Below are 12,200 nucleotides of genomic sequence, written 5' to 3'. Positions count from 1 at the left end.
TGGAACCACAGAAGACCCCGGGTAGTCAAAGTAATCTTAAGAACAACAAAGCTGGTGGCATCACACATCCTGATTTCAAACTACAGTACAAAACTATAGTAATCAAAATAGTATGGTATTGGCATAAAAACAGACATACAGATCAATGGAACAGAATAGAGAACATAGAAATAAACCCATGCATATACGGTCAGTTAATTTACAACAAAGGAGCCAAGAATACACAACAGGAAAAAGATAGTATTTCTGAAATAATATTGGGAAAACTGGAAAGCCACATGCAAAGAATGAAACTGGACACTTCCTATACCATACACAAAAATTAATGCAACATGAATTAAAGACTCAATCCATAAAACTCCTAGAACAAGACACAGGCAGTAAGCTCCTTGCTATCGATCTTGGCAATGATTTTTTGGATCTGACAGCTAAAGCAAAGGCAACAAAAGATAAACTAGTGGGACTACATTAAACTAAAAAGCTTTTGCACAGGACTTCCCTGGCACCCAATGGTTAAGACACTGTGCTTCCACTGCAAGGTTCAATCCCTGGTCCGGGTACTAAGATCCTGCATGCCATGCATGCCATGTGGCCAAAAAAATAAATAAATAAATAAATCTTTTGCACAGCAAACGAAACCATTAACAAAATGAAAAGGCAGCCTACTGAGCAGGTGATGTTTGCAAATGATACGTCCAATAAGGGGGTAATATCCAAAATACATAAAGAACTCACAAAACTCAACACCCAAAAAACAACTGAAGTAAAAGAAAACAAACAACTGAAATAAGATACAAAATAAAATGCAGGGCTTCCCTGGTGGCGCAGTGGTTGAGAGTCCGCCTGCCGATGCAGGGGATACGGGTTCGTGCCCCGGTCTGGGAAGATCCCACATGCCGCGGAGAGGCTGGGCCCGTGAGCCATGGCCGCTGGGCCTGTGCGTCCGGAGCCTGTGCTCCGCAATGGGGGAGGCCACAACAGTGAGAGGCCCGCGTACAGCAAAAAAAAAAAAAAAAAAAAAAAAAAAAGTGCAAAATTAATACACAGAAATCTGCATTCCTATACACTAACAATGAAAGATCAGAAAGAGAGATTAAGGAAACAATCCCATTTACCACTACATCAAATAGAATAAAATATCTAGGAATAAACCTACCTAAGGAGGCAGAACACCTGTCCTCAGAAAACTGTAAGATACTGATGAAAGAAACAAAAGATGACACAAACAGATGGAGAGATATACCATGTTCTTGAACTGGAAGAATTAATATTGAGAAAATGACTATGCTACCCAAAGCAATCTACAAATTAAATGCAATCCCTATCAAATTACCAATGGCATTTTTCACAGAATTAGAACAAAAAACTGTACAATTTGTATGGAAACACAAAAGACCACGAATAGCCAAAGCAATCTTGAGAAAGAAAAATGGAGTTGGTGGGGGACTCCCAGAAATACAGATCGCTGGAACAGGATAGAAATCCCAGAGATAAACCCACGCATATATGGACACCTAAATTACAACAAAGAAGGCAAGAACATACAATGGAGAAAAGACAGCGACTTCAATAAGTGGGGCTGGGAGAACTAGACAGCTACATGTAAAAGAATGATATTAGAACACACCCTAACACCATACACAAAAATAAATTCAAAATGGATTAAAGACCTAAATGTAAGCCTGGATACTATAAAACTTTTACAGGAAAACATATGGAAAATACTCTTTGACGTAAATCACAGCAAGATCTTTTGCAATCCACCTCCTAGAGTATGAAAATAAAAACAAAAATAAACAAATGGGGCCTAATGAAACTTAAAAGCTTTTGCACAGCAAAGGAAACCATAAACAGGATGAAAAGACAACCTCCAGAATGGCAGAAAATATTTGAAAACAAAGCAACCAACAAGGGATTAATCTCCAAAATATACAAGCAGCTCATGCAGCTCAATATCAAAAAAACTCCAGCAACCCAATCAAAAAATGGGAAGATCGGGCTTCCCTGGTGGCGTAGTGGTTGAGAGTCCGCCTGCCAATGCAGGGGACACGGGTTCGTGTCCTGGTCCGGAAAGATCCCACATGCCGCGGAGCAGCTGGGCCCATGAGCCATGGCCGCTGGGCCTGCAACTCCAGAGCCTGTGCTTCGCAATGGGAGAGGCCACAGCAGTGAGAGGCCCGCCTACTGCAAAAAAAAAAAAAAAAAAGTGGGGGGGGAGATATAAACAGACATTTCTCTAAAGAAGACATATAGATGGTTAAAAAGCACTTGAAAAAGATGCTCAACATCACTAATCATTAGAGAAATGCAAATCAAAACTCCAGTGAGGTATCACCTCACACCAGTCAGAATGGCCATCATCAAAAAATCTACAAACAATAAATGCTGGAGAGGGTGTGGAGAAAAGGGAACCCTCCTACACTGTTGGTGGGAATGCAAACTGGTACAGCCACTATGGAGAACAGTATGGAGGTTCCTTAGAAAACTGAAAATAGAGCTACCATATGACCCAGCAATCTCACTCCTGAGCACATATCCAGAGAAAACCACATTCGAAAAGATACATGCACCCCAATGTTCACTGCAGCACTATTCACAACAGCCAGGACATGGAAGCAACCTAAATGTTCATCAACAGAGGAATGGATAAAGAAGATGTGGTACATATATACAATGGAATATTACTCAGCCATAAAAAAGAACAAAATAATGCCATTTGCAGCAACATGGATGGACACTCATACTGAGAGAGATTCTCATACTGAGTGAAGTAAGTCAGAAAGAGAAAGACAAATACCATATGATATCTCTTATATGTGGAATCTATAAAAAGGCTACAAATGAACTTATCTACAAAACCAAAACAGAGTTACAGATGTAGAAAATAAACTTATCGTTACCAGGGGGTAATGGGGGGAGGGATAAACTGGAAGATCAGGATTGACAGATACACACTACTATATATAAAATAGATAACTACAGTAAGTTCCCTACATACAAACGAGTTCAGTTCCAAGAGTGCATTCGTAAGTCCAATTTGTTCGTGAGTCCAACAAAGTTAGCCTAGGTACCCAACTAATACAGTTGGCTATACAGTACTGTACTGTAATAGGTTTAAAATACTTTTCACACAATAATACATCAAAAACAAACACACACAAAAAATAAACAAAACATTTTAAATCTTACAGTACAGTACCTTGAAAAGTACAGTCGTACAGTACAACAGCTGGCATACAGGGGCTGGCATTACTGACTGGAGGAGGGAGAGGAGGTGGGAGATGGTAGAGCTGAAGGATTGTCAGCAATAAGAGATGGCGGACAAGCTGCAATTTCACTCATGTCTGATGTTGATGGCTCAGGTTCTGGTTCCTTGCTGGATTCAATTCTATCTACCCTCTTGAAAAAAAAATCCAGTTTTTTTCATGTCTGGGTAGTAGCTCATTTTTTCTCATCATAGATGACATGGCGGCACTGGATTGCATTCTGAACGGCTGCTGTAACCTTTGTGTACCGTTCTACATTCGGGTCCTGTGCCTCCTCAAATAAAGAAAATCCCCTTGCCATGTCCTGCATCGTGAATCTCTTAGGTTCTTCAGTTACTTCTTACTTCTATCTCTCTTTGTCCTTTCTCTGGGCCTCTAATTCCATCACTATCGCTTGGCACTTCTTAGCAGTACCAGCTACATCACCGCTGCTTTACACTTGCTTCTGAACATCCTGGGCTTGAAATAAAGATACTGTACTACTGTACACTGTACAGTAAAGTACACAAAAGCACAACCATTTGTAGAGGATGCACGCATGTGACAACGTACGCCAGATACGCAAACTAACTTACATGATTGGACATGCGAACACAGTTCGAATCTCTGAAAGTTCCCAACTTGAAGGTCTGTATGTAGGGGACTTGCTGTAATAAGGACCTACTGTATAGTACAGGGAACTCTAATTCAGTACTCTGTAATGGGCTATATGGGAAAAGAATCTAAAAAAAAGTGGACATATATATTTGTATAATAGATTCACTTTGCTGTACAACTAAAACTAACACATTGTAAGTCAATTATACTCCAATAAAAAGTAAAAAAAAAAAATGGCAGAGAACCTGAATACATGCTTTTCCATAGAAGACATACAGATGGACAACAGATACATGAAAAGATGCTCAACAACTGCATAATGGAATATTACTCAATCATAAAAAGAAGAAATCTTGCCATTTATAACAACATGGATAAATCTACTGTGTATTACACCAGTGAAATAAGTCAGACAGAGAAAGAGAAATACCACATGATCTCACTCATATGTGGACTCTTAACAAACACATGGAAGAAACAAAACAAAATAGAAACACTAATAGATACACAGAGCAAACTGGTGGTTGCCAGAAGGGGTGGGGGTTGGGTGAAATAGGTGAAGAGGATTAAGAGGTACAAACCTCCATTTATATAATAAATAAATCATGATGATGTATAAGGAATATATATAAGCATAAGGAATATGGTCAAAAATATAATTATTTTGCATGGGGACAGATGGCTACTAGATTTATCATGATGATAATTTCACAATGTATGCAAATGTCAAATCACTACATAGTACTCTGAAACATAATGGGTAAGTCAACTATATTTCAATATTTTAAAAAAAGCATTGAATATGACTGTGGAAGAAAACTGAGAAGATAATTGACGGGAGCTGAGCTCTGAGGCCAGGTGTTGGGTGAATCTTCCACATGGATGTTATGGTAAGAAATGGGATGAAGAGAAGGACTATGATCATGGTTTCCAAGACTTCACTTCAGTGACCAGAAAGTCAATAGATGACAGAAGCAACAACTTCCAAGCATTTCTCTTCCAAGTTTCAACAACTTCCTGCACATTCATGAAGAAAGAACTGCCCTTCAAAATATCATGATACTTCTACTTTGATCCTGAAATCAATGAAGGCCACTAGATAGCAGGTGAAATATCCCTCTGGAAAATCAAATGAATGAAAACCTTCATTAAATTTGAAGAGCCACTTTTACTTTTTGTGTATGAAAATGACTCAATTCAATCTGGCAATGGGGTAAAGGTTTCAAAGTATGAAAGCAGATGAGGGTAGATATTCACTTGACAAAATAATTCAGATTCCCTTAAATAACATCCTTTGCATAAAATATTTTACTAACCCATTTTTCACGTGTTCACATTTTTCATAAAATACGGCATACCTATGTTAGGTTATTTTGGCTTCTCATACTCACCAGTCCAAGAACAAATATATTCTGCATGATTTTTCCAGACAATTTACCACTTCTTTGGTGACTCTTTCAGGTTCCTAATGGCTCAGCAGGAAAACTGCCAAGCTACTCAACAGTGAAATTCTTCAGCAGGTGCAACTAAAATCTCTTCCAGAGGCAAATCTGGAACAGATTATCTGCCTAAGTGAATGTATTTTCTGCAGGTGATTGTGTGGTGAGTGAATACTTCCGTAATTGTAAAGGAATCTGTTGTGACAATTTTACCATTCTATATAGTAGCGTCCAACATTTTTCAAGCACCCTTATGAGTAGAATATGTACATACATCAAAATATGTATCTATTTTATTAGATTATTTAAATGTACTCTTATTAGTCCACACATTAAATACACCAAACTTTATTTTTTCTTATTTCTCATATGGTAAATAAATATAAATGGAAAGTCTAATAATCCCCACCCCTCCCCACCCACACACACAATGTATTGTCTTGTGCACCTCCCCCTCTTTGGAGACCGCCTCTGGACAGACTGGAAGAAATTCCATTCATACATATGACTGTTTCCTTACAGCTACGAGACCACAGAGAGGCAGAATCTCTGCGAATAGCAGATATCAATGATGAAAGTGATGTCAATATACAACATATACAGTTGACCCTTGGACAACAAGGGTTTGAACTGCTCAGGTCCATTAATATGCAGATTTTTTCCAACAGTAAATACTACACAACTTGCGGTTGGTTGAATCTGTGGCTTCAGAACATGGATATGGAGGAACCACAGATATGGGAGGATGACTATAAGTTACACATGGATTTTTGACTGCTCAGAGGCTTGGTGCCCCTCCACTCATTGTTCAAGGGTCAACCGTATGGTTACAAAGTGATCTAATGATCACTGTTAGGCCGAATCTTCTTTTGAATCAACTTACAAGGTAGTTCTACATCTTAGAAAAGTATAAAGAAAAAAAGGACCCACTTTGTAGATAAAATACATTCAAACAATAAATTAGTACCAGTTGTTAAGTAGGTGTAAAAATATAGCCAGTGTATTCATTAATTCTTCAAATATTAATTGCATGGCCATTATGTACCTGGCTTTCTTCCAAGTGCTAATTATATTGACATGTATTGTAACTGAGGCTCTCACTTTATATGTGGGAATTACTAAGCAGTGAAGAAATAAATTTCTAAATTATTTTAATATAACACATGAACAGATTGGCACACCTGGCAGTTAAAAGTGAGATTGCTACTTAATTATCAATTCTGTCCCCTAGAGCTAAACCATTAAGTTCCTCAAAGATAAGGACTGTATTTGTATATTAATATAAACCTGGTAGCACCTAGCATAGTGGCTGGCATGTAGTAAACATTCAATATCTATTTACTGGAAAGGTGGGAGAAAAGGGAGAAAGAGAGAGGAGGAAGGATAAATGAACTAAAGTCTGAGACCAAACTGTAAGAGCCATTTTATTGTCCCTAAAGCTTGACTGTAACTACTAATGGTATTTCTTCTGACTTGAAAATACCCATCAAAAGAATATGGTTGTGAACAGGGAACTATACTCAATATTTTGTAATAACCTATAAGGGAAAATAATCTGAAAAAGAAGAGATATTTATATATGTGTATAACTGAATCACTCTGCTGTACACCTAAAACTAAGACAACATTGTAAATCAACTATACTTCAATAAAATTAAGAAAAAATAAAAACACCCCGAATTAAACTAAGTTTAAAAAAATCATATGGTCCCACTTGAAATCCTGTACCTATACTTAGAAACAGTACATAATTCAGGACCCTGAGACTAAAGAGGAGAAATTAGTCTTGAATCAGCCCCAACTGCTCATTTAAAAGTTCATTTACTTTCAGGTTTTATGATAAAATAAAATGTATTTTTCTTATTATAAACATAATGTAAATACTTTGAAGAAAATTTGTAAAATATAGGAAAGTAGAATTGAACATTATTATAATCCTACCATCCAGACAGCCACTGTTAACATTTTATATGTTAAATTAGTACGAAATTTTAAAATCCCTGTGATACAGCTTTGTATTGATATAATGCAATAAGGGGCTCATAAATAACTAGAATGAAAAAAATATAGTGGAGTAATTCCAACTATGCTTAATGACACAAGACTTAGGACCCTGAAAGAGATTATGAGTTCCTTAAGGAAAGATACCTTGTTCTAGTCATCTTTGTTATAGCCCAGCCATGGGACCAAGCAGTGAGCCTTGTACATATTATACTATTCATTCCATAAATGTTCACTGAATAAATATCTAGAAAGAAAGGGAATCAGCAAATTTTTTACTGTCAGGACTCTTCCTTCTATGATTACTCACCTGCTCACTTTCCAACTCTTCCCCCAATGACCTTATTTCTATCATTCATTGCCCTGTACTTTAGCTACAGTAATAACAGTTTGCTGCAGCCCAAAAGTGATGCTGTTTTATGCATTCATAACTTTACTCCTATCATTCCCCACCTTCTTCACTTAGCTAACATCTACTCATTCCTCATAATTTAGCTCAGATGTCATGTTCTTCAAGAAGACTCTCCTGACCCCATCATCCATCCCCAGACTAAGCTAAATGCTATGATTCTGGGCTCCCATAGTACCCAATACAAACATCCAACAATGCAGTTGCCACAAAACATGGAAACGAACCACTTATATATTTGTGTCCACTCATAGAATGTAAGCTCTTTAAAGCTTCTTTCTTTATAGTCACAAATATGAGCACAGGTTCAATGAATATTTATTGAATGAATGAAAGAATGAACAAACTCATCTCATTCTTTTTTTGTCTTAGTTTCTCTCTAATTTAAACTCTGTTTGGTCAGCTGGTCACCCATAATTTTAATTATCTTAAAAAACAAATGAATAAAACCCCCTCTTGGTCATAAAACACAAATCAAAAATTAAAAACGGCAAACACTGAGTTCTGCTTATTCATCTAGCCAAAAAGTATTCCTTCTTAATATCTTACAATTACTATTTAATAAACAATTAATATCACCACCACTTTCTCCTAATGTCCTCTAAAGCAGAATCACATTTTTTTTTTTTTTTTTTTTTTTTGCGGTATGCGGGCCTCTCACTGTTGTGGCCTCTCCCGTTGCGGAGCACAGGCTCCGGAGCGCAGGCTCAGCGGCCATGGCTCACGGGCCTAGCCGCTCTGCGGCATGTGGGATCTTCCCGGACCGGGGCACGAACCCGAGTCCCCTGCGTCGGCAGGCGGACTCTCAACCACTGCGCCACCAGGGAAGCCCCAGAATCACATTTTAATAATCACTCTTTCACAATCACACATATTACTTACTTCTATTCTTCTTTCTCCCTGAAAAGACATAAAGTAGGTCCTGCCAACTCTTTCTCTACTAATGTCATCAGGTCTGCTCCTTCCCTTTTCTATAGCCCCTGCCTTTAATCTCTTCCAATTTAGTTTGCTCTAGTTTTATCAAAGGAATAATTTAGTATATCCAAAGTTAAACTACATACAAGGAATTCCTATTTTCTACTATACAGTATTCTAATTATACAGAATCCACAATTTTTAGCCTGGCTTTTAAAGCTATGCATCCCATACTCATCTCTACCAGTATTCCCTACTTTGTTTCCTCTCAGAAAACATATTTCCTTGTGTTTCTAGGTATGCATTTCCCATTGAAGCCAAGCAAATATTCTTGCTGTATATCATAGTAAATCTTCAAACTCTTTCACTGTTACCTTTGTACATAGAGTTTTACAGCTTTCCCTATTCTCTTCATGCCTTGATTCATCTTTAAAATCCCTGTTTACATTTTTCTTCCTCTTACAAAGATTCTTTAATTACCTTCAGGTCATACTAATTGCTCCCTTAATAAACAACCCTTCACCATTTGTATTTTACCTGAACTAACAATATTTTAGACCTTACTAGTATGTTGCTCTGTAAGTGTTTGGAAAGATCTTTATGTATGCGCTTTTTTTTTGTACATTTATTTTATTTATTTACTTTTGGCTGCATTGGGTCTTCGTTGCTGTGCACAGCCTTTCTCTAGTTGTGGCGAGCAGGGGCTACTCTTCGTTGTGGTGTGCGGGCTTATCATTGCGGTGGCTTCTCTTGCAGAGCACAGGCTCTAGGCACGCATGCTTCAGTAGTTTTGGCACACGGGCTCAGTAGTTGTGGCACATGGGCTCTAGAGCGCAGGCTCAGTAGTTGGGGCACACGGGCTTAGCTGCTTCACAGCATGTGGGATCTTCCTGGGCCAGGGCTCAAACCCGTGTCCCCTGCATTGGCAGGCAGATTCTTAAACACTGCACCACCAGGGAAGTCCTGTATGCGCTTTTTGATCATTGAGAACAGGTGTATTGGTTTTTTTCCTACAGGGCTTAATCTAGCAGCACTCTCATACAAGCTGGCTTCTTAATAGGTGCTGCTAATTTTTTATCTTACAATTTAAGGGAACTCAATAAATTGTCTGAATTAAATTAAATTGAAGTGGCTGTTCTTCATCAATAAACTTTACAAGTGATAGTGAAATAAAGGGTAAATTTAAATTACAGTTAGTGTTTAAAATTGGTAATACTTCCTATAATCCTACCCAGCTTATAACATTTGCATGGAGCTTTTGCATATGTATTCAAATGTTACTTCTGCTTTTCAGTCCCATCCCTGTCTCCATTCCCCTTACCACCAAATGTCCACGTGAAGAAAACCTGAAGCAAACTGAAAGGCATCCTAGAGAATATCACTTTTCACATAAGTCCCACTGCTCATATTTATTTACATATCTGGTATGAAGCCACCATATCAATATTCTTCACATTGAGAGCTTTATTTATGGCCTCCCTATGTCAAAGGATAATTAATACTTTAGACAATTTCTATCACAGAGCTTAACAAATTTACTTACCTACACAATTTAGCAACAAGAAACAATAAAAGAAAATGCCACAGGGTTTCTGCCTATTCTATATTGTCACTAGGGTAATAAAAATTCACTTTTGTGGGAATACTGTATAAGAAATAAAGGATGTAAAATGCAATTTTGAATAAAAATTTGTACCTATTACATTAATTTTGTATTATTTCTTTTAAAGGACTAAAACCATCAAAAACCTGTTAACATATTTAGTTAATGGATAAAACAAACCTACTTTACATTTTAAACAATAACTTACAGGATCAGCAGGTCCACAGAATTCTCGAAATGTCACTGTAGGATTAGTCTGTTGAATCTCCATTGCTACACAAGGGCCAGAATACATTTCTGTCACCATTTCCTATAATATGTAATATAAAATAATATTAAACAAGTAGTATTTAATAATCTTTTACTCCTCCTCTTTTAATTGTACCACTATTCTACTGAACTCAAAATGTTAGAGTTATGTTTGACATCTTCTCTACCTGTACCCTCTATGCCAAGCAGTTCCCACATTTTGTCCATTTTTCCTGCAAAAATAAATTTTAGATATGTCCCCTTTTCTCCATTCCTAACACTACCACTTTAGTTTAATGCTTTACCACTTGACATGTTCACTACTTGAAATTAGCTTCTAGTACATCTTCCTTTTAAAAGGCTCTCTCCCCTTGAACACAGTACTGTCAAACGAACACTTCTAAAGATATAAATTCCTAAGTGTTTATCACAAAGAAACTTATAAAAATCATAATGAGTTCCAGCAATAAGGAATAACAGGCACCAGATTTATTCTCTCACATTAAACATCTAGAAACTAAATATATATATATATATATATATAAAACAACAGTTTTCAGACACTGGATGACAGACAGCACAGTACTATGATCCTCTAGAGGAGGAAAACAAAAGCTATATAACAGCCCCATCTTACTGCCTGAAGGCTTCTAGACAGTGGGATAGGTAGAGGAAACACAAAAGGGCCCAACATTCTCACTGAGTAGAAGAGACAAAGACTGGAGTTTAGGGAGACCAATGAGGCTAGAATTTGCAGGACAGAATACTACAGGAGGTGGGAGAGCTACAGGAGAGTAAGCTACAGGGATTTGCAGAGAAGTTCACTTGAGTCTTTGACTAAGAGTCTGTGTATGTATAAAGGATACTACGCAAGGCTGAAAAAAAGAACTACCAGAAAGCAGTAAATGAAACAATTCACAAAGATAGCACAAGGCTGAGAAGAGTTTGTGCTTCTACCAGCCAGAGTGGAAAGCCCTCATATGATACACAGGGCATCAGGTAGAGTCCTCAGAATGGTACGGAATCGTAGTAATTGGCCTAAACTTGCTTTAGATATGGAATGCTCTATACCTATCCTATAAAAGCTTAAAAGCAAGTCTCAGAAGGGTCCAATTGATCCCAAGTAACTTGATGAGTGCCAGAACAAAGTCAAACATTCTTCAAAGGGATACAAAAATACCATGTAACACTGTAAGTTTCACAACATCAGCATATAGTAAAAACTACCAGGCATGCAAAGAAGTAGGAAAATATGAACCATCATCAGAAGGAAATAAATAAACACAGACCCAGCAATGACAGAAATGATGGATGTAATTACACAGGAATGTTAAAACAGTCACTATAAATAGGTTCTATATGCTCAAAATATAGAAGGAAACGTGGACATAATGCACAGAAAACAGAAGATATTAAAAAGATCCCAATAGAACTTCTAGAGATGAAAATTACACCTGAACTTAAAAATACACTTTATGGGATAAACAAGATAAGATTTTGTGGAAGATCAATGAATGTGAAGGCATGCAATAGAAACTATTAAAAAGCAAGCATGGAGGGAAAGAAAAATAAAGAAAAATTTAAAAACTAAAAAAAAAGACTTATGGGACAATGACAAGCTGCATAATTGGAGCCCCAAAAGAAGAAAGGGTGATGAACAGAAATATATTTCAAGAATTAATTGCTAAAAAAAGTTCAAATTTGATGAAACCCACAAACCC

The 12,200-nt window shown here is 37.2% G+C and overlaps 1 protein-coding gene across 2 annotated transcripts in view; it reads right to left on the bottom strand.

Moving 5' to 3' along the window:
* Positions 1–12,200, bottom strand: part of NME7 (NME/NM23 family member 7) — a 263,827-nt gene that overhangs the window by 125,046 nt on the left and 126,581 nt on the right. For both annotated transcript variants that reach the window (XM_060091294.1, XM_060091295.1), the window contains one exon: positions 10,439–10,540. In XM_060091294.1, coding sequence (XP_059947277.1) covers positions 10,439–10,540 — 102 coding nt within the window. The remainder of the gene's footprint in view (positions 1–10,438; positions 10,541–12,200) is intronic.

This window comes from Mesoplodon densirostris, chromosome 2, assembly GCF_025265405.1.
Source record: "Mesoplodon densirostris isolate mMesDen1 chromosome 2, mMesDen1 primary haplotype, whole genome shotgun sequence".
Lineage (NCBI taxonomy): Eukaryota > Metazoa > Chordata > Mammalia > Artiodactyla > Ziphiidae > Mesoplodon > Mesoplodon densirostris.
This window is presented reverse-complemented; position numbering and strand designations above follow the sequence as displayed.